Consider the following 24,369-nt stretch of genomic DNA (forward strand, 5'->3'; position numbering starts at 1 on the left):
AAGGTTGGGGTGGAGCTTTATTTCCAATCGCAATACAGACAGCCATAAATGAAATCTCTTTTATATTTCTTTGGAGTTGTGTCATTGTATATGGTTACGGGTGACCAGTTCCTTATGGAATCATAGAACAGAAGCTTTAACTTGGTTTTCTTCCATCTGATATGATTAAAACTATGCATTAAAAGTGCATCTGTCAAAACGGATATCTCTCTGTCCAGAGTGTATTCCTTACTTCTTTTAAGCCTGACTTCTTAGACACTAGTAGGTTGCGTGAAAGGGGCTCCAGTGCAATGATTCTTTTTTGCTTCCAAGTTCTTCTTGGCTTTCAATGCTCCTGATACCTCCGGTTGAATGGAATCCAGCCGCTCTTCACATTGGAAGGCCGCGAGGAAGGCTGTCCTGTAGTTGTTGTTCATCCAGCCATAGAGCAGGGGGTTAGCAAAAGTTGAGCACATAGCAATGACATGAAACACTGTGTAGATCAGCTTGTATTCCTTCAGATCTAACACCTTACTGTCGATGTCACTGACAAGCTGGAAAGTGTGAAAGGGCAGCCAGCTTACAGCAAACACCACAACCACACATACCAGCATCTTAGTGGTTTTCCGCCGCCGATGGTGGTAGTGGTCATTCCCCGCCCCAGGGCTGATATGGTTCTTTAGTTTGGTCCAGATACAGATGTAGGCATAGGAGATGATCGCCAGGGGCAAAACATATTGGAGCAGGAGCATAGAGATACTGTAGATGGTGCCATAGTTGATTTGCCCCTCACCAGGCCACTTCTCAGAGCAGACCACAATCTTGAAATCAGGAATGATCTCAATCAGAGAGTACTCACGGAAGATGGCCAGGGGACTAGCCAGTAGTGCACTGACAGCCCAGGCCACTCCAATAATTAGGAAGCTTATTCGCTTGGAGATTTTGCTCTCCAAGTGGTAGACAATGCATCGGTGCCGGTCCAAGGCAATCACAGTCAAGGTGACAGTAGACACCTGCACTGCAAGGCCCTGGGCATAAGGCATCAGGTGGCACAACACTGGGCCCAGCTTCCATTCTCCCAACAGTGTGTAAACTAAGGTGAAGGGCAGGCACAACGTATTCACCAGCAGATCAGCTACAGCCAGGTTGGCAATGAAAAAGTTAGTCACAGTGCGCATACTCTTGAACTTGATGACCACATGGATCACCAGGGAGTTGCCAATCACACCCAGCAGGATGATGAAGCAGTAAGCAAAAATGAGGACGATCTGCACCTCAACCAGGTTGGTACTGTCTTTCAGTTCTGGTTTGGGGTCAGATGCCAGCTCACTGAGTGGTGTGGTGAGACCTGGCAAGTACAGCCTGGTGTATAACTCCATTTTCACATCATTTGTGTGGTTCTCTTCATTCAGTGCTCCCATAGGGCCCATGCTTGCAGCTACCTGGACTATTCCAAAATAAGCAGTGGAGCTGTCTCTGAAACACAGCAAAAACACATAGAAAATTGGAATAAACCAAAGGTTGTGTATGCAGACTTCACCAGAAAAATACAAAAATGTTAAGTTAAAATACGTAGAATTAGCGATAGGATTTTGTTTTTGTTAATAAGTCTGGTTTCAAATAAAGGTTAAACTTTCATATGAGTGACAGGAGCATCTGATGTTACAATAGCTAAATTAAGATCACAAGAGCTATTAGGTCAGGCTAAGGGGGAATAAATGGGTTCAGCAAGAAGTTTCCTGAAAGTTACAGTATTTTCTTCCTCTGAAGCTGGTGGCATTGGCCACTATCAGAGGTGAGATATTGGACTACAGAAGATGTGCCAGTGATCCGTTCCAAGATAGCAATTGGTATGTCCACACTTTTTCATCATTCGCGTGAAGATCAATCCTATAATCTTTACTCAGGCATAACTCCTGCTGAAAATCTGGGACAACAGCTCAAATGCAATTTGAATACAGTGGAGTATATTTACTTGAACAAAAGAAGGATGTGAACCCTGCTGAGCCACTTTGTCACAAACTAATACTCCAAACCACTATTGACTTTGACACAAAAATGCCATTAATACTAATGAGACATCTGCCAGTGAATCGCTGACCCAATACAGGCCTATGTCAACACAGTGGTCTTCCAAACTTTCACCAAGGGCAGAGTGACAAGTGTTTCCTCAAAGTATTTTCAATATTCACGTTTTTATTCATATATTCCTATCTAGTAAATACAAACAAGCTGATCTACACTATTAGGGCTAATTCTTGACATTTTTCCTTTAAGAAAGCCAATATCACAAGGCAGTTAAACACTACTTTAACTGAACACCACAGTAAGAAGCAGAATAGCTGAAACAAGCAGAAATGTTCTAGGTTGTCTATATAACCTATTAATTTCAAATTTAAACCAAGAAATAAAAATTAGGTATGGGTTCTTTTATTGTTTAAGGCTTGCAAAAATGCTCCATTTGTCTCATTGGAAGTTGCTGACTACAGTGAAAGAGAACAGCAGTTCACATCCTCTTCCCTTTGAGGCTAATGGGATTTTTGGCACTGATATCAAATATTGTTACCGCCTTTGCCCATATTAAGCCAAATTCTGCTCACCTACACCCATGCAACACTATGATTCCAATGAGCTTGCATGGATATAATTGAGCCTAATCTGGTGCACTGTATTTAAAGCATTTTTAGGGTTAATTTGTAACTTGCACTACAAACCTGTGCAAAGGGAGTAAGGAGAAGTAGGGGCCATAAAGTTAGTTCTGTGTGAACTGCCCAGATGGATGAAAGAGCAAGTGAGCACTGTGCGTCTGCTTACTCCTCCTTTTGGAGTACATGGGTAGTGTTGGACGGGGAACAAGCAGAGCCTTCAGTCTACTCTGAAATGCACTGGCCAGCGCAACTGAACCAGTGTGGAGATGTCTGGTAGAGGCCACGTGCACGTTATTAACTCTTCCTCCCACCCACTACCACCTTTTCAGAGCCAGGGGAAGCAGCGAAGGAACTGTGCTTCAGAGGGGGTGTCTATGAGAAACAATGCCTCCTGGGGTTTCTCCTTTACTCCTGGGATGGTGCAAATTATATACTACCCCTCAGTCAGCATAAAGACACAATCTTGCTATTAATATCTGAGATTTTATATTGCTTTTCTTTACAGCAGGTTCACTATAAAAATACATATTTTTTTTTTAATTTATAGGGTAACGTGTTTTAACATCTAAATGTACGTCTTTGATGGGATTGCCTATGCTAGTTGGATTGTCTTTACATCTGCAGTTTTGTTTCTGGTTATTAGAGTCTGGCCACTGTAGCAGGCGTCTACAACTAGTGTTGTCTGCCAACAGGTGACTAGCCCTTCTGTGCTATAGAAGCATCTCACACAATATCACAGGTAAAATTTGTACGAAGGCTTTTGTGGGTTAAAAGCAGCAGTTTGACTGAGTGAGCGGAAAAGTCACTTCCCTTGGGCTAAGCCAGTAAGAATTGTGCTATCCTTTATGTACTCTACAACAAAAGTAGGTTTAGGCCTGACATGCATGGCACTATTGAGACAGCAGCTCATAGTGGCAGCATTAGCAGGGCAGGGTGCCTACTTACCGTATTATTTTGGTCAATGTCATGTTGAAAAATACAGGTAATACTTTTTATAATTTACAAAGATAAGCCTATGCAAAGCCTCAGAACTGCCTTTTCCTTCTTACAATGGCCTGGTAACTAACAACTACCTGTAAATGGTATTGGAGTGCAGATTTGGTAAGAATCCAATACTGCTAGACTCCCAAAGATCTCAGAATTATGCACTGGAGAATACCAGTAGATCTTGTTTATAAATCACAGCAGGATTCCCATTACAGGGTTCCAACCATTTGCATCATGAGACATTGGACGAGCTGTGGAGGAAACATACAATGTCAAATCATTTATCCTTCCTTTTCTCAAAATCTTTCTCCCTACTTTTTTCTCTATTGCCCTCCTTTCTCCTGACTCCCTGCACCCTCTTTTAAGGAAAAAAAAAGTAATTAGCTTTCATCCTGCCACTTTTTTCTTTGTTCCTGTATTGTGCTGAGTTTGCTCATTTTGAAGGTAGTATTTCTTGTCAACACAGCACAGTGGGAGGAGGAGGTTTGAAACTGAAGCAGAGAAGAAATAAAAGTTCTGGTAACAAATGAGATTAAACTGGACAAGCTCTACACTGTTAGCTTGCACAGCTGGTGAAGAATCAAGTTCTCCCACAATACTGGAGAAACCACACATCTCTCTGATCTATACTATCTCTTGTGTACCAGCTGATCTGCACCTATATAGCCTTTTCCAATGTAAGCGCTTCAGTTTTGATAGTGAGAGTTGCAAATTGTATCTATTGCACAGCATTGTTGACGTTGTCATAAATAATTTTTAGAATATCTAATCACTCAGGTCCATTAGAACTATGTATGTAACTGTTTATAACGTTGGGTGAATGATAGAATGTAGAGGCTTTAGAGCGAAGTCATGAGAAAAGGAGCATCAAAAGGGAATAATACATTATTACGTTTATAAACAATCTAATATATTATTAAATAATGGCTTCATGTGGAAAGCACTTGGAATTTGCTTGACTGGATGTAAAAATGTTTAATAAATGCACCCCAATCTTCATTAAAAAAATCCTCTGTACACTTTTCTAGGGAAGCTGCCCCCCCACCCCCAATGACCACCTTGCTCCTGTTGATTAACAGGATCTAAACATTTGCACCAAAAACAGAGCCATGCACTGTGTATTTAAGACTGTGCCCACTGAACATTAAATTCCTTGGGTCCCCAATGACAGGTGCGTTTCTCTCCCTCTTCATTGAGTGAGGAGCCATTCAAACACTGGAGCTGAGCGTGTCACTTTCACCAGTCTGATGTTAAAGGTTAATTGAGGCGGGCACGGACGCAGAGGGGAAGGGATGGTTACCCCTGCCTGGCCCCAGAGGGGATGGTCTCAAAGGGTTGCGGAGGGGGCCAACCCCGGTGGAAGGCGAGCGCCTCCTTTCTTCTCTGCTGCTGGGTTGGGAAAACTGGGCTCAATGACAGGTCGCTTTATTCGCTTCAGGGGCTGCGTGGCTGGGGCTGAGCAGCCCCGTGTCCGAAGCGGGAAGGCGGCGGAGAAGCGGCTCTGCCACGGCCACGTCCGGAGCTCGAAAGGAGCCGCCCGTAGACAATCAGTGGGGCGGGCAGGACCCGAAGGCTCCGGGCAGGCGTCTCCTCCCAGCCGAGCCCTAGCGCGCTAGTTTGGGGGCCGACTTACCGAGCTGCGCGGGACGCCTCTCCCCGCTGAGCCGTGCCCGGTGCAGCGCTGCCGCCTGCGAGCCAGTCCCAGCGCGCTGAGCGCGTTCAAAGTTTGGCGCCGCCGCCACCCAGCACCGGGCTTCGCTGCTCCCGCATCGCCGGCCTCAGCCTGCTCGGCTGGCGGCGGGGCGAGCCGGCGCGGGGCGGCCAGTGACGAGCCGGTCACCTGGCAGAGCCCGGGAGGGGCGGAGATGCCGGCATCGGCATCTCCTTCGTGCAGCGTAGCAGCAGCGGGCCTGCCCCCCAGCCCGGCTCGGGCGGACTCGGCCTGGCTGCCCCCACCCCCGGCTCCCGCACTTGGGGAGGGGGCGGCTCCGCCCCAGATCGCTGCGGGCCCCGGGCTGTGGGACCCCGCTACGCCGCGTGCGGGAGGTGCCCAGGGTCGGGGGCGGCTGCTGCTCAGGGAGCGGGAAGGGGAGAGGGCGGAGCTTTAGGACTTAAGCGCCCCCAAAGGCTAATGGGTTGGGAGCGGCATCACAGTGCCGCTGCCATTGCCCCCGGATCCAGCGGCCCTACAAAAACAGGGGCCCCTGTGCTGCAAAAACTCGGCTCCCCAGCCCGAGCGTGCCACACACACACACCCCCGGCAGCCATCGCCCCGCTAAACTAAAGGGCGATGCTCGTCACCCGCCGACAAACGCGGCCCCGGCTGCACGCGCGCTCGTTCGCGGCACGTGGCAGATCGGCAGGGGGGACATGGAGCCGGGGCCCCGGGGCCCCACAGGCACTGGGAGCTAAGCACCTACAGCCCAGTGAGGATCCGGGCCCCGCTGCTGGATCTAGGGTTTTGTGGGGCTGTTGCCCCGGGGCTACATGGGCGTAGGAGCGGCTCACCAGCTTCGCTGGCGGGGTGCTGAAATGTGGGCAAGTGGGGCCAAACATCAGTGGGAGCCAAAAGGTTGCAGGTGGCCCAAGCGCCCCCTTGTCCATCTCGCGTGGTTCGGAGGAAGGAGCAGGGGGTGGGAGACTCTGAAAGGAGCCGGAGAGCTGCTGTGACTGCCTCTCCTGGTAGGAGCACTTTGCTCATTCACGGCACGACTAGCTCCGGAGTTCCCGTGGCTAGGATGAAAGCGGTGTGTTGAAACGTTGTAACTACCACCTGCTAAACGTCTAGGGCAGGCAGTGCGTTTAACACGTGCTAGCTGGGCAAGTCAAACCCCGCTTTGCCATGCACTAGCGAACACCTTCCCCCGCCACACCTTTACAGCCCTGTCAAAACTAACCCTGTAGGTGAGCGCGGGCTGTCTAGCTGGGACCCCACAGAGAGTCAACGCCAGGCTGTGGGACTCTCAGGACCCCAGGGAGCCAGCACAATAGAACTACAGCCATAGGACAGCCCTTCCTTAGCACAGGGAGTAATTTGTGAACGTGCTTCTGGAGCCGGCTCGGGAGATTCAGCAGTTCCTGGAAGCGGCAGCGGGATAATGTAGTGATATTAACACAGGATCGTGTGAAGCCCAGACAATAGGGGCTAGGGAGGAGCAAATCCATTCCCTGTCTGTGACATGATGACAAATTCAGAAACAGGAAAGAGTTCAAAGGGAGAGGGGGGGATTCTTTCCACTACAAATAAATTAGTGAGCCAACCCCTTCCTTCTCCCCTCCCCCCCCCCCCCCCAAACTGTAATGATGAGGGTACTACTCACTTAGGAACTGTACATTTATATGTAGCAGGAGAAATAATAGACACTGGCTTTAATGGTCTACGCATTTACTTTTTTCATGCTAATCAACTATGGGAAACAGCTATGAAACCCAGACCATGCAGCTTAGCTTCTTCACTATTGCTTCTTTAGAAGTAAAAGAAACCTCTCTGGGTGCATAAGATGTATATAATGCGCGTGTTAATTGTTGCTCCCACCCTGGTAAAGTGAATTTCCCATCAACCCACACCCATTTTATCTTACACTCTACTACTTGTAGTATGGAAATGAATATAGGTTCAGGCACCACTGAAGCTGTAGAGATGGAAGAGTTCTCCTGTAATTAATAGGAATGAGTATGGTCTGTTAGGGAACTGCAGTGGCGGGTCCCATGAAAGCAATCAGGTAGCCACAATCCCACCGCTAATAGCCGAGAGAGTGAGCGCACGCCGGAGCTGTTGCAGAGCACACAATAGTCTGCCGCCTCTTTGCCGTTAAAACAATACTGCACACTTTTATTTGGGAGCGCCTGATTTACAGCCCGGAACACACTAGAGCTCCAGCATCAAGCTCTAGCTCACCCTGGAACATGGGTTGTCATATGTCAAACAAATGAGCGACTTGACCTCTCAGGTTCTCAGATTGAAGACAAAGAATGAGGAGCAGCTCTGGTCCTGTTAGTTAATGGGGCTTTGTACACATGTCGTTGAAGAGTTCTGTTACTGAGAAAAAGAAGGCTACCCTAGACAAAGTCCATGAAACTTGTTACGACGCAAAGCTCATTTACAGAAAAAGGCTTGATAGAGGTTTCTTAACCTTTCTCAAGTCTATGGATGGTAGATCTGAGACCTTGATAGCATGGAAACTTCAGCCTCTTGCATCTATAAATGTTGTGTGCAGTTTTTGTGAGCTAGGGATTGTATGCTGGCTCCATGGGGGAGGATTACAAAGCTTCCTGCAGGAACTAAATCACTGGGGCTAGAGGCGTGTTTAACAGGATGACTGGCCCCTTGAAATGGGACCAGCCTGACCTGTTGCATAATTAAATCCCAGGCTGAGGGGGCAGGATAAATGGGGTCAGGTTTAAGAGGACCTGTAAACAAAAGCCCCAAACCGTTGGCCAAACTGTAGGTCTTTACAGTTCAAGTGCAGCCCCCATATACCCCCATTCCAGCCCTTCCCACCGCACGGCAGAAGCCCCAACCGCCCCGCCCCCTCCGGTCTGGTAGGTGGAGAATGAGACCAAGCCAAGAGAAGTTCGCACATTTTATCAGGAAATCTCATCATTCTGTATTCAGACGTTGTGCTGTGCGGACTTCACGTGCTCACACTCTCCCTGCATTCCACAGAATGCAGGCTGTTTACACTGTTCGTAAGTTGCTTTTGAATAGGGTTAACATTGAAATCTAATTTCGTGGATGACAAAGACATCTTCGAATTGTAAGAAACACAAATATGAAGAAAAAACCCAAAGTTTTAAGCCAGAACCAGAGGAAGATTTTGCATTCACTGCTAAAGACAGTAAACTCCTGTGCCTTATCTGCAATGCATCATTCACTCACTACAAAGCGAGCAACTTCAAATGTCAATACAAAATGAATCACAATAACTTTTCCTCTAAATACCCTCGTGAATCAGAATTAAGGAAAAACAAGCTAACCGCATTAAAATTATGCCTGAACAGTCAACAGACACTTCTTTCAGCATTGAGTAAAGAAACTGACACAATGATCAAATCTAATTTTGTTATGTCATGGGATATTATTACTCATGCCAAACGTCCATATTGTGACGGAGAATTTGTTAAGAAGAATATTGCAGAAGTGGTTGCCATTTTAGATCCAAATAACACCAAACTTCAATGACTAATAAAGCAAATTCCAATTTCGTGCCACAACGTGGAGATGTTTATCTCACAGATTTCTGCGGATGTTTCAAGCAAGATGCAAAATGATCTAAAGAATTCTAGCCTAGCTGTCGATGAATCCATAGATTACAAGATAAACCACAAATAGCAATATTTGTTCACTATGTTTCCATGGACGTAATCGTGAAAGAAGAAATGTTGGGTGTAGCGGCGCTAAAAGAAAATACCCTCAGTGTTGATGTAAAAATGCACTTGACAAAGCATTGACAAATACCAATGTACCGCTAGATAAACTTGTCTGTGTTGCAACAGATGGAGGACCTGCAATGGTGGGGAAAAAAGTAGGCCTTATTGGACTCTTGAAAAGTGGTTCCAAATTTCCAGATTTTCGCCCTGTTCATTGCATCATCCATTGTGAACATCTTGCAGGCAGATACTTCAAGTAAAAACACGGTACAAAAACAATCCTAGAAATTGGCAATTTTATCCACTCGAATGGGAAGACTGATCACCAGTTAAAAAATGTCATCAAAGAGCTGGATCTTGAAGATACACCTAACAACATCTCTTTGAGGTAGTTATCAATCAGCAATGTCTTAAATAAGTTTCTGGAACTGTTGGAGTGCTTTCCTTGAAGAAAAGGGAAATCCTATCCACAACTGGAAGATGAGCAATGGATATAGGGTCTGTTGTTTTTCATGGATATTATGCAGTATCTGCAAACTCTCAACTTGGCACACCAAGGAAAGGATAAGATTACTTCTGACCTTATTCAGTCTTCAACTTCCAGAACAAGATGAAGCTTCTGCAAAGAGATCATGTTAAGTGACTTCAACCACTTTCCCCAAACTCAAGAGCAGGGTAAATACAGTCCCTGAACTTGAAGTAGAAGATCACAAACTCGAGGAGTACAGAGGAAAATTACAAGAACCGCTTGATGACTTTCAGACCAGGTTTGAAGACTTGCAGAAGTTGAGATCCTGCTTTACCTTTCTTGCCAACCCAGTTATGGTTGATGTGATCAAAGATGGCTGTCTAATTCCAAAAACCATGGTTATGGAAACATCTACTGGAGAAATGAAACTATTGGAACTCCAGGAGGACCAGGCTCTAAAGTCTACACTTGAGTTCTGGAAGCAAGTGCCAGGAACAAAGTATCCTCAACTCAAGAAGACTAGTGTGCAACTCATTTCAATTTTCAGCACAACATACTGCTGTCAATCGCTGCACTCCATGATGAAGTTTGTAAAATCAAAATGTGTAGTTCTTACAAATCAACATCTGACCATGCTCCTCCATACTGTCTTGACAACGTATCAACCAGATTCCCAAAGACTTATGACCAGGATGGAAACCCACAAGACCTCTAGCTCTAGCAGTAATTAGCCAGGAAACAGTAAATAAGTTGTTAATATTTTTAAAATGCATGTGTAAAAGTTGTGTGTGTCTTGTGGCCCTCGAACTTCCAAAGATTATCGTATGCAGCTTGGAGGGTCAGTAAGTTTGGCTACCCCTGGCATAAAGGGTCAGCTTGCAGTGACTTAGAGGCTTGATCCAACAATTGACATGAAACTTTAACCAAGAGAGTAAACTCTATTGGAAGGGTTTCAAGGACTTTGAAACCTACGATGGTCTCTATGTAGAAGATTGGTGGCAACTGGTAAGCATAGTGTAAATTGTTTATTGGTTTATGACAGGGGTAGTCTATTTTTGTCAAGGTCCAAATTCCTCGGTCAAGCTATATCAAGATCCAGACTCCAAAGACAAATAATAAAACAACAGTAATGATAATAAGTAAATAAAAAGATTTCAGGGTCCATTCAAAAGCATCTGGCAGTCTGGATTTGTCCCACGGTCCTCCTATTGACTATCCCTGATTGATGCTAGGTTTTCTCTGAAATGCTTCTATCCCAAGAAAGTTTATTGTGCTTTGTGAAAACTGGCTGATTGCTAGTAAACCCTGTCATTGTCCGTGAGAAGTAATAGGACAGCAAAGTCTGAAGAAACCTCAGACTTGCTAAGGTGATCACAATGAAGAGTAGGAAGAATTGCAGCCCTAAATCCCTGGTCTGAAGGAAGAGTGATATGAGGTCCTACCCTGAGAAAGGTGATCGCTACAGTCTGAGACCTTAGTGGGGTGTCCTCAAGAAGCCCATAAAGAGGTCAGAGATGCAGTTAACCCAGAACTGTGTGTGATAGAACATACCTCTGTATTCACTCCCTATACACTATTGTAATAATCTTTGTACAAAATATGCCTTGTAAGGGATCATTTGAAAATTCATAATTTGCTGGTCAAAATTGTCCTGATAAAATGTTTGTGGCAACATTGTACGTGAAGTTATAAGATTTCCCTGTAGGATGTTAAGAGTGCACATTCAGAACTGACATAGCACCAAACAGGCCTGTCTTGAACAAAGACTTTGGGTCTGTCTACACTGGCAGGGCTGCATCAGGCTCCATGGATCAATACTGCGGGATCGATTGAGCGGGCACAGTCGGTCCTGGAAGTGATCTCCGGCCGACGCAGTAAAGCAGCCCCTCCCAAAAAGAGTAACACTGCATCGACCGAAGGGCATTTCCTGTCAATGCAGTGCAGTGGAGATGCCGTGGTAAGGGAATGTTAGTAAGTTGACGGGAGCTACGCAGGTTACAGTACATAGTTTGCGAATCTTCCATTGACGACCCCGGCAGTGTAGACCAGGCCTGTATGTATTCCTTAATTTGCATTTAAGTAGTAAAGAGAGTCATCGAGCAGGAAGGGAAGACAACTGCCGCTCAAACTGCTGGGGGGCAGAGGGGAGGGAATCAGGGAACATCTTTCTATGCAGACTGTCTCCTAGCTCCCAGCTGCACATCTTTTTCAAGAGTGGGGCAAACTATAAAAAGAAGAGGCAAACACCCCAAGACACTTCTCTCCTTCCCCCTGCCATCACATTCTCTGCACCAGAGAAGACAAAAGGAAACAGCCTTTGGACTTTGTGGGATGGGTGCTGACCTGAAGAGTTTGGTCAGTAACCTTGCTGGAAACATGGGATGAGAAATTTTGCTTGAATCAAATATAGTTTGTTAAGTTAGGCACTGGTAAGTGCTTTATCTTTATTTGTCTTGTAACCACTTCTGACTCTTAAGCCTCATTACTTGTACTCACTTAAAATCTCTTTGTGGTTAATACAATTGTTTTATCTAATCCAGTGTGTTTAAATTGAGGTGTCTGGGTAACTCTATTTAAGGAGTAACAAGCTTAATATATTTGAACTGTCCAGGAGGGGACTGGGCAGGACAAGACATACATTTCGGGGGAAAAATCTGGGACCGGAGGTATGTTGGGGTCACCCTACCATAGTCTGCCAAGAACCAGAGTGTAACTGGCAGGCCATGGTTACACACAGATGCACAGTTGTGGCTTGCATGCTGGAAGGCTGTTTATGAGCATCCCAGGAGGGAGCTACTTCAGCAAGGCATTGTAAGGCACCCAAGACAGGGCAGGGCAATGTAAGGCAGGGCAGGGATGACACAGCTCCCCAACCCCTGTATGTCATACTGTGCCATACCCTAACGTTTAATGAGCCTTTGCTTTTCAAAAAGCTATCCCAGCAAACTCATCCTGCCTGGGAGTTTTGCCTGAGGGAAGACCAGATGTTTCTGTAAATATCTCAGAAGTTCACTATCCTACTGGAGCAAAGGAAAGTCCCTTGTGTGCTTACAGTATTATCTAGGTTACACACATGGTGCAGCAGCCACCTTATAAGAAGTCTCATTTTAGTGTTTAATGGGCTGTAAATCAGGCATTCATAAAGAAAAGTGTTCAATATTGTTTTATAGTATTTCTGCACCAAGTAAATAGTACTACTGCTATAGCACCAGATTCTGATCCGCTTACTCTTGCTGGTTACACCTTAGTATCTGTGACTTCAATGGGACTAATCATGGAGTAAGATATTGGCCCTGACATAACCCAAAAGCAGTTGAAAGTGCATTAAAAAGCCTATGTTTAAATAAAGTATATAACCATTCTGGGCCAGATCACAACACCCTTCCTCAGATCAGCCAGCCACACTGCTGGCCAGTGTGAGGAAGGATTTCATGATCTGGCCCTCTGTTTAGGGGGCCATATTAGAGATTGTACCTAGGTTATGTATGAACCATTGCTTTTGATTGGGTGTGGCTTTTGTACATAGACCATGTTTGTAAATGAGATGTAGGTGCTTTTGAAAATTTTACCCATAATGCTTAAAATTGTAACGCAAATGATAAAATTATTTAAATAAAAGTACCATAAAAGCTAGCACATACCCATACCCTGATTGCTAGGTAATGGGCCTAATCCAGTCTTCACTCAGGCAAAACTCCCAAATGAAGTCAGTAGGAATTTTGTCTGACTAGAATCTGCCAGATCAGGCTGCAAAATATTGTAAAATTGCTCAATTGTCTGGTTGTATGTTACCCCACTGGATGCTAAAGCTAAGTCATGTGGCGACAGAAAATAGTAGTTCTCAATACATTTATATTGCACTCTATTTTTTAAGGTATTTTACAATATATGTAGTTTTAACGGTTTTAGATAAAATCACTCCAATTCTATTGTATATTAATTTTTTGTAGGGGGAAGGCTTTATTGATTTTTTTTGTTAGATTAATTAAGCAGTGTAACATTTTTATAACCCTTATACCTTTGAATGTTAATTTGCAGGAGAACTTAAAAGAAAGCAATTTAAGAGTACTTTACATCTCAATGATTCATAAAGTTTACACCACTAAAGAGTGAGATATTTTTAATGAGGAATTCAAAATGCAATGCAGTGGAAACTTTCAACAGATGACTTGAAATATGTTGGTTCAGAAATCAAAGAAGTGCATTCTGTTAAATGATTTCATGCATTAATTATTTACTAGGGAAAGGAAACAATATAGATGAGATTGCAAACTCTTTGTGGAATGGACCATGTTTTTGTTCGGTTTGTAATTAATATTTTGTTCTGTGTTTGGAAAATTAGTGTAACTTGTGGAGTGGCTTATATGAAATGACATATGAAATCACTCCAGTTTCTAGAGTTTTATTTATTATTTTATTCATAATAATGCCAAATTGTACTAGACACCAAAACAAACAAAAAGCCGCTGCTGAAGACCTTTCAAACAATTTGTCGTGACGTGACAAATGCTACTAACAGAGGAGGGGGGCAGGATCAGGGCAACAACAATATGATTGTGCATTTACATGGTGAGACATGCACTTCTTGATGGGTCAGATAAAGATGGTTTTTTTATTTCACCTGCTTCCCTGGGAAGCAAACCACCAGAGTTGGCACAGCAGCCTCAGTAGAGAAGTACGAGATTGAATCAATCATGGTGGTTCTATCACATCTGGATTGAGGTAGGGTGGGAAAGCTTACACATTTACTGCCCATTGTGTTCTTACTGTATGAATAGATAGAGGATTTTGCTTTCCAGGACTGATGATCTTTGGAAGTCAATGGAGTTTCCCTGCTTATGTCAGCAGTGAGATAAGCCCCAGATTAAAATTCTGAAAAATGAATTTGGTAGTTTGTCCTTTGGTTTCTGTGTATGGACACTAAATCATACTCACTACTGGTGTCATTCCATAGAAGTGAATGGGGTTACAGCAGATGTCAGTTTGTCTACCACACAGCCACCACAGCTGGTAGACTTTGTTCATAAGATGCCCAAGATCAGAATGCCAGGAGTGTAGGATCACACTGTAACGTTAGCAGAGGTGAGTAAGGAAGTTTGCATCATGCCTGCTCAAACTGCGCCTGGTTCAAGCCAATTTTATTATTCATTCACTTACACTAAATGTACTCACAGATTGGAGAACTATTATGCCAATCAGAGCTAGGTGAAATTTTTTGACCAAAACATTTTTTTAGCAAAAAATGAAAATTCAGGTCAACCAAATTCAGATCAACTTTGCCAAGCTGCTTTTAGTCAGGTACATTTTAAAAAAAAAAAAAATTAAAAATCTGAAACTTTTATTTTGACATTTTCAGAATGAAACGTTTCTATTTTTTCTTCCATTATATTAAAATGAAAAATGATCTGTTAACACTCAAAAGCTAAACAACACATTTTGGGTTGATTAAAACCTTTAGTTCAACCCAAAACGAATTTTTTTCAACTTCTCAATTCACGAACATTTTTTTTTAAACTTCATTTTCTGCTCAACCCAAATAACTTTTTGTTCAGAACTGCCAATGAACTGGAGATGAGGGGGGGAATTCTACCTGGGAGCACTAATCTTTAAAAGTTAAGAGTTTTCTGCAGCATGTAAATTTGAGCCAAATCCCACAAATTCTTATTTGTACATAAGTGAGTGAGGGTTTGCAAAATGGAGCTTTATATGTAACAATGGTAGATCTGTTAAAAACAAAAAACACCTGGCATTTCCTGAAAGTGTGGCCTTGAGAAAACAAATCTGTTTTATCTAAGATATTTTATATGGTGCCTGTCACCCTGGTATCTTGTCACTGCACAAAATGTAAAGCCCAGAAAAAAATGTTTTAAGACTAAAGTATCCAGACACTTAGATTTGTAATAACATAGTGTTCATATATAAACTCATTTTTTCCTGTCCCTTCTTACGAGATTCAATATGAAATATTTGATTGTATATTTTTCAAACTAAAATAGGGCATACCTTTAGCTGTATGTGCACACGGGTAAAGTATAATTGCCTTGGAAGATTATGGAACTAGTGCAAGTAAATGACGATCGGAACATGGGTAGACCTGCACAGGTACCAGTTTCAGATTGCTAACAATACACAAAGATGCAAGCTACAGCCTATTAAAAATTACCAACTAGCTCAAAAACCATTCAGCTTGCTAAAGGCTTGACTCAGTAGCCTGTTCATCTGTAGACTATGATTAAATTCAACAGTTCAATGCACTGAACAGCTGCAGAACGGAGCACTTTGTTTTCAAACACAGTCCTTCCAAAGTATAGACTCTATAACATACAAAAATGCTACATTCTAAAGTTGCAAAGTGAAGCACTCAAAAGTCAGGCAACCTTAATTCAGGGATTTCCTATGTGACCTTGATTCAACCTCCCTTGAGCATATGTATTATGATAGAATGAGACTATGTAATTAAAGACTATTTTTTTCCCCACAGACTCCCTTGTCTCATTCAGTGCACGGAAGGTATAGCGCTTACTTAATGGCTAACTCGTGTGGCATGATGCATTCTTTACTGCTGACCATCCTCATCAACTTTTTCATTGCGCTCTAATTCTAGTACTTTACAAACATTCTTTTATCTCCACAGTGCCCCTGTGAGGTGCAATGACAGGCTCCATCCCCATTTTACAGCTGGGGAACCAAGGACTTGTCTACATGGGGGAATGGACCAAAATGATTCCTTGTGTATGGACACTCTATTCTGGAAATAAAAGTAATGTATCCGTTAGACAAGTCATGCAGCGCAGAGACTAATGTCAAAGGTGTCCACTATCTTTGAAAAGTGGAAATTGGGCACTCAGAGTACTCAACATTTAATAACACTTGGTGTTGTGAGCATAGCTGCCATTGACCTCAGCTGCAGCTGTGAGTGCTCAGCACTTCTGCAAATCAGATCCCAGTCATCTGGCGTTGGGTACCCAGAAAATAAGAACACAGTGGCCAACTGTGAAAACATTGGTTTACATGTCTTGCCTAACATCACACAGGAATTCTGTGGCAGAGCCAGGGGTATAATCCAATTCTTCAGCTGCCATAGCCACATGATCATTCTTTCTCTTCTTGCAGTTCCCTCCCTCATTCACCACACACCTTCCAAATTCTGCAATAAAAAAGGTTGATGTTTCCTTCATGTTTCATTCCCAGAGCATTGTGCGTCCTGTGCACTACACAAGCAACCTGACCCCTGGCATTTCCTAACTTTTGAGTGCTTGACTGTTCCAACGTAACATTCTTTTTTGTAGGCTTTTTTATGTCATTTCATACGTTTAACAAAAACTTATGATGCCATTGGAAAAAACAATTTCATCGTGTGGAGCCATTTTGACCCCTTACATCAGTCATCAACATGGCTAGGATCCTTAGATCCTACCACTTGAGCTGATGGAGTAATTGCTAGCCGTAGAAGGCTGTTACTGTCTATGTGAACCTGTACTAGAGGGGGCTAGAGACACATACACTGCCAGTAGAAGTCAATGCTGAGACTTGAGAATAAGGGGTTCAATTGCAGGTTTTGTAGGGGACTGTGATCTAGTAATTAGACCCTTGTGCTTCTCCCTCCCCCCAGGTCCTTACCTGCCCCACCTCTACTACTATCTCCTTCAATCCCTGTCTCTGCCCCCTCCATGGCGCCTGCCCTTCTCCCACCCACCCCTGGCTATTGCCCTGTTTCCCACCTCTGCTTGTCCCTGCCCCTCTCATCCCTATTCAACCCTGTGCCTTCTGCCTCCCTTCTGCCACTGCCCTTCCCTCCTGACTCATGCCTCTGCTCCACAACCCCACAGGCTCTTATCCCCTCCTCTCTCTGAGCTCCTGTTCTCCTTATTCTTGTTCAGCATTTGGGGGGGAGGGAGAGAGGGGAGTGACTTTTTTCTGTGATTCCTTACCATTATCCCATCACAGTAAACCAGGGCAGAATTTGGACCTCCGCCTCTTCATTTAGCTACTCAGAGCTGACAAACCACCATGCAGTTTCACCTGGCTCTAATTTACTGGTAATAATTCTATGCAGTGCAAATGTATTATGGTCTGTGTAGTGGCAGAACAATGAATATCCCTCATAGGGGTTAATAATGACTTTTGTAATTTTGTTGGTTTGCTACCCCATCAGGCCTTTATAATGAAATTGTACATTCTGCAAAAATCAATTGTCTAATTGAATTTACTTGTCAAAGGAAATAAAACTGGAAAATCAAACAGACCAGCATGCAGGGTTTATTCCTTCTCCCACAAAAATTCAGCATGATTTGTCTGATGTTATACTGCTAGAGGGTGTCTCTTTATGAGGCATGAACTTTACCCCTAAACTTGCATGGTGTGATTTTCAAAAAAAAAAAAAAGGAAACTAGATGCCTGTAACCTATTAAAAGCAACAGGAGTTGGGAGTAGAACATGCTTGGACTCCTTTAAAAAGCCTAGCCACCAAGTTTTAAATCCATTATACTGTATCGAAGGCATACACAGCAGCTTCTCAAGTAAGTATTATTCCTGGCTATCCAGCAGGTAACATCTGTGTCAAGAATGAGTCAGAAAAGTCAGAAAATGCTGTAGCTCAAAGGTTTGATTCATTACAGAAAATACTAATTTTAGTAACTTACATCATTTCCTCAGGTCTTATAAATACAAGTCAATGTATGATGTATTTGGGACACCTAGTATGAAAATAACCCATGTATGGAATGCAGTTTGGTTAAAAATAATCAGCACTATTTTGCCCAGGAATGAATGAGGAAATTCAGTGGGAGTCTTGTACTACCTTTGTGCTCTATTTCCAGGCGAGGGTGTCATTGCATACCTTAACCAGAAAAACAACTTTAAATAAAGCTAAGGAAACCATATTTATTGCAAACACGCACTTGCTCTTTTGAGGTCAACTGCAGTCCTGAAGGACTGGGTGCCCTACAGCTGCCAAGGTTCCTTGATGTGCAAGTTGCTTCAGGGGCTGCTGAGCTGCTCTCAACTCTCACTGCAATACATAGCAGGTAAAGGCCACATCTTGCTCCCACTGAAGTCAAGGGGCAAAACTAAAATTGACTTCAACGGGAGAGGGATTGGGCCATGAGATTGTAAATACTTTTGGTTCAGGAGCGTTGCTCAGGAGTTTTGCTTTCTTTGTACTTCTCTGTAAAGCACTTAGCAGGTTGGTGCCACTGTGCAACAATCCTTATGTCTGACATGTTGTAGGTACACAAGGATGGACTATATTGGTGCCCCATTGCTGAGCAGTAGCAGGATGTTGGGGCCTTGTAGGAAATGTGCCAGTTGCCCATTCGAGGACAAATTGGTGATGCAGAGTTGGACTTTTTTCTTAGTGCAACTGGTTTATTTATAAAATGTACATCAGTCTTGATTCCTTGAACCAATGTGGTCACAAACTGGCAACTCCCTTTTGCAGAAGTCTCAGATAAGACATTGCTGCCTTATCATCAAGACACAGCAGTCTTGGACTCTCTCAGAGTTTAAACACACCATTCTATGTTCCTCCCTCAACCCCTGTGCTTTTCACCTGGCAATACCCCTAGTCCAACAGCAGGTCACTAGGACCACCTAGCCTCAAAGTAAGCCTGGGCACCAAACATGCTTCAGTGCAGATCCTTTGGAATACACAGGAACCTCAGAAAAGCTTTGACTGTTGTGCTTTACCCTGCACAATCCCCTTAACTGTCTGAGTTCAATGCATCCCAAGTATTTACACTTATAACTTATAAAATGCATGACATGATATGTAACCAGATGTCTGGAGGATAGCTAATGTGACACCAATTTTAAAAAAAAGGCTCTAGTGGCTATCCCGGTAATTACAGGCTGGTAAGCCTAACTTCAGTACCAGGCAAATTAGTTGAAGCTATAGTAAGGAACAGAATTATCAGACATATAGATGAATATTATTTGTTGGGGAAGAGTCAACATGGTTTTATAAAGGGAAATCATACCTCACCAATCTACTAGAATTCTTGGGAGGTGGGGGGAGGGGTCAACAAGCATGTGGACAAGGGTGATCCAGTGGATACAGTATAGTTAGATTTTCAGAAAGCCTTTGGCAAGGTCCCTCATCAAAGGCTTTTAAAGTAAGCGGTCATGGGATAAGAGGGAAGGCCTCTCCTTGATCAGTAGTTGATTAAAAAGATAGGAAACAAAGAGTAGGAATAAATGGGCAGTTTTCAGAATGGAGAGAGGTAAATAGTGGTGTCCCACAGTGGGGAAAGGGGTAAACAGTGAAGTGGCAAAATTTGCAGATGATACAAAACTACTCAAGATAGTTAAGTCCAAAGCAGATTGCGAAGAGTTACAAAAGGATCTCACAAAACTGGGTGACTGGGCAACAAAATGGCAGATGATATTTAAAATGATAAATGCAAAGTAATGCACATTGGAAAACATAATCCCAACTATACATATAAAATGATGGGGACTAACTTAGCTGTTACCACTCAAGGAAGATCTTGGAGTCATTGTGAATAGTTCTCTGAAAACAACCATACAATGTGCAGCGGCAGTCAAAAAGCTAACAATGTTGGGCATCATTAGGAAAGGGCTATATGATAAGACATAAAATATATTCCCTCTTTATAAATCTATGGTACACCCACATCTTGAATACTGTGTGTAGATCTGGTCGCCCCGTCTCAAAAAAAAAGATACATTGGAAAAGGTATAAAAAAAGGCAACTAAAATTATTAGGGATATGGAAAAGCTTCCATATGCGGAGAGATTAATAAGACTGGGACTTTTCAGTTTGGAAAAGAGATGACTAAGAGGAGATATGATAGAGGTCTATAAAATCATGACTGGTGGGGAGAAAGTAAATAAGGAAGTGTTATTTACTCCTTCTCATAACACAAGAACTAGGAATCACCAAATGAAATTAATAGGCAGCTGGTTTAAAACAAACAAAAGGAAGTATTTCTTCACACAATGCACAGTCAACCTGTGGAACTCCTTGCCAGAGGATGTTGTGAAGGCCAAGACTATAATGGGGTTCTAAAAAGAACTAGGTAAGTTCATGGAGGATAGGTCCATCAATGGCTATTAGTTAGGATAGGCAGGAATTGCTGTTTGCCAGAGACTGGCAATGGCCGACAGAATGGATCACTTGGTGATTACCCATTCTATTCATTCCCTATGAAGCATCTGACACTGGCCTCCATCAGAAGACAGGATACTGAGCTAGATGGACCATTGGTCTGATGCAGTATGGCCATTCTAGTGACACTGTTATATTAACAATATACCTTGTAGGCAGTGAAAATTGAGTCAGGTGCTGTAATTTAAACATGAGCATGTTGAATTCTTTGAGTGAAGTTTACAGATTTGTCTTCTTTTCATTGTTAATTAAGTGAATAGTAGTTTTAATATTCAAGCCAGGGATGACTAAGCTGCTTTTTTCAGCCTTCACAATGTTTAGAGGAATAACAGACCATGGGTCACCATTTATATATGGGGGGGGAGTTGGTTTAATAGAGATAACACACTTAGAAGCATTGCACTCACACCTTTTCCCTAGTAAACTCAGCAGAACTGGTGCATTAATGCCACGTTATACACTTATGGCCGAGCGTAGGAGCATAAGGTCCTGAAACAAACAAACAATTTTTGAACACCTTCCGTGCTGAAGATTGTTGTTAATTTGTAAATTAATAAAGAAGAGGAATCTGCATTGTGCCTTTCTATGGAAGAAACCCATTTCTATTGGAGGGTCCATGTTAAAAAAAAAATCTTCAAATGAACTTAATACAAACATATAAATTGAGCTCAATATGGAAGTTCACTGTAAACCCTTAACAATCATGCAGGTGGCAACCTCATCTATGCCATACTCCTGATTATTTTGTCTTTGCTCACAGCAGGGCTGATCCCACACACCTATAGATCAAAGCTGGGGCTGTATAAACAATTATTAGTAATTCTGCCAGCTCTCCATTCTTGGAACTTTTATTGATGTAGGAATTGGCCCAAACTTTGCCAAAAGGTGAACAAAACAAGCTCATGAGATCATTTTAAATAGGTGAAACCATGATATGCCAAGCTAAAAACTGAGGGCCAGATTCTACTACCCTTACTCATGGCTTGGAGAGAAATGCTACATAACTAGTCCCATTGGTTTGAGTAAGATGCCTTTCATGTCTCATAATAGTCTCAAGTACTGCAATTATCCAGCTTCTTCCTCCTTTCAGGACGTGGCCATGCCTTCCTCCAAAAAAGGGCGCCCTCTGCTGACACACATTGCATGCGCTTCCTTTTACCCAGTTTTCCGCAAATCCCTACAAGCCCAGTGAAACAAATGGGGCAGGTCTAGAGTACCCCAGAACCTGTGCTGGTTCTGGGATCCACAGGAGGCTAAAGCTATCTATTTAAAGGCCATATACTGCCTCTTCCACTGGCTTGGAGAACATTGGACCTCATTCCTTGACATGTGGGCCCTATTGGAGCTAAACTGCCAAGGTTTCTGACACCAACAGCTGTCTCTGGCGCCCATGATGAAGGTTTCCGCAGTACAGTGTGATCCACAGAAAAGATAATGCGGTCTTTGGTTGTAATAGCCTTATGATGGATCCTGTACAGGGTGGGTGGTGCTAGTTCTATATCATGCCCTCACCTTCGACTACCCAAGCCACTGCCTCCCAAACACAGGGCAGGGACACATGGTACCATTAAGGTAGTTGAACCACATTGCTGCATGGGAGGGGCCAGATCCATGCAGAAAGGGATGATACTGCTCTAAACTGGCATCATAGAGCTAATCCTTGGGATAGCACTGAGCCAGCTGAACAGATTTTCTGTTTTTAGACACACACACACACACACACCCTGGACATTCTGTGGTTGCCAGTGGAATGAGAAAATAAGAAAAACTTGTTACCTAGCAACAATATATCCCATTCAAAAGTCTTGCCTTCTTCATGCAAAGATGGTGGCCTATGGCCTAAACCATTGCTTTGCATAATCTAATATAGCCTAGAAAGCCGAAGCCTCCTTGGTTAAAGCTAACAGCAGCCATTTCCCACTCACTTCTTTTTGATTGCATCTCAGCAGGCAGTTAATGGTGAAGGATATTTCTTGACTAGACATTCTCTGCTGTAATTACCAAGCACAGGTTTTGGTTTTGTTTATTTTGATCATGTCGTTTCTTTCCCCCAACAGAGTTAGGGAAAATATGAATCTCTGCCAAAAAAAGAAAAAAAAAAAAAAAAAAAAAGCTTTAAAAGGAAGATTGAAATCTAGTTAAATACATAAAACTGTGATGTGATGAAGTGGGGGAAAAACAAAAACCATGGAAAAGCTTCTTTTGGTGAAGACATTAACAGTGTTGCCTCTTCATTATTTTATTGGAAGTCTCATAATTTTAAATGGCTTTCTCAAAGCCCCAGCATCTAGAATCAGGAGACTGCAGAGGAATCCAAGTTTTCATTTTTTTTTAAAAGTCAGTTTTGAGCCCTCATGATTGCAGAGGAGAGCTTGAAAATGTGACCGAAATGCACCATAAAGGCAAAAAACCAAAAGCAATATGAAAAGAACCCAATTATTTTTTTAATCTCAATTTTTAAGTCAATCTCATGATTTTGGGGGCCAGGCATGGTTTTTGAGCATTTGGGGTTGGGCAACATTTGGCCCTGATTCAGGAAAACATCCCTATTCATGACAGCAATTAATATGTACATAACACTGTCCAGAATAGGAATGGTCTTAAGTTTGTACTTAAATCCTTTCCTGAATCAGGGCCTTTGTTTCCAGTCTGAGCAATTCCACCCCAGCCCTGATTTAAAACTGTGAGAGAGCAGGGCTCCAAACACAAGTTATTTACCTAAAAAAAACCTAAACTCAGTTACATGTAAAAAATTCACTGAGACTTTATCTGCCAAGTTTATGCCTAGAACAGATTTTTACAGCTGAATTAGAATGGCCTACCATGGGGTTTATAATGGAAATAGTGAGCCAACCTCAACAATAGTAGTGACACCTTAATATAGCAATTGAGCTTCCTTTTAATAACCTTTTATTGATCTTTGCAATACCTGTGTGATTGATTTTTGTCTCCAGATGAAAAGCAATTTATTAATAATAATTTAATAGTTGGGGCACCATTATTACCGTGGAAAAGGATGGAGGAATTTGATCTAGAACAGGTCAGTACAAATTTCTGTTTCACAAGCCATCTGTGAACTGTTCATTGATTGAAAAGTGCATGAGATTAAATCAGCCTGAATTATTGCAAAGTGCAGCTTTCATATTAAAACAGTGATTACATCTTAGACAGTATAAAGTGTGCGCCACAACATATGCCAGAACAAACTGTGAGAGCAGTTCGATACAGGTTGTCAGATGGGTCCACCTAATCTTTGCCAGACCAGGATAATCAGAAACTCCAGTAAGTGCACAGCTCTTTTATCCCTGTGAGGTAGTTAGGAGAGAGTTGCCAATCAAATACTACAGCTCTGAGTCTCTCCTACATAGCTGTTCTCCTGTAGAAAGGATGGGATGACATGAAACATTCAGCTGGGCTTTTTCCCAGGTTTTTTCTCTCAAAGTGTTGCCTGCAAAAATCTAGGGCATCCCGCCTATACACTACTGAGGGCTCAAGCCATGACCCAGTTAATTTAGGTACCCCCATGCTTTCCCTATCAAGGGCTCAGAGAAAAACCTGGTCAATTTAAGTACCTGCCCTTTCCCACAGGGCTCGGGGCTTTATAGGTGAAAGAGCCTTACACAACTGTACTCTAAACATCTATTTATTAGCAACACACAGAGAATACATATGCCAAGCACATTTGTTATGCTCACCACTCCTAATATACAGACAAGCTTTATCCAATGGCCAGTCAGTATCCACTTAAAACTAGCTACCCCCCTTTAAATGTATTAAACTACGTACGT

At 42.9% G+C, this 24,369-nt stretch overlaps 1 protein-coding gene across 1 annotated transcript; it reads right to left on the reverse strand.

The window, feature by feature from the left end:
* Positions 1–251: 251 nt before the first annotated feature.
* Positions 252–1,409, reverse strand: NPY2R (neuropeptide Y receptor Y2). Its single transcript, XM_067551991.1, has one exon. The coding sequence runs from the start codon at positions 1,407–1,409 to the stop codon at positions 252–254; it is 1,158 nt and encodes a 385-aa protein (XP_067408092.1).
* Positions 1,410–24,369: the final 22,960 nt, after the last annotated feature.

The sequence above is a fragment of the Emydura macquarii genome, unplaced genomic scaffold, assembly GCF_026122565.2.
Source record: "Emydura macquarii macquarii isolate MOO-44397 ecotype Brisbane River unplaced genomic scaffold, CSIRO-AGI_Emac_v2 contig_1363, whole genome shotgun sequence".
In the NCBI taxonomy this organism is placed as follows: Eukaryota; Metazoa; Chordata; order Testudines; family Chelidae; genus Emydura; species Emydura macquarii.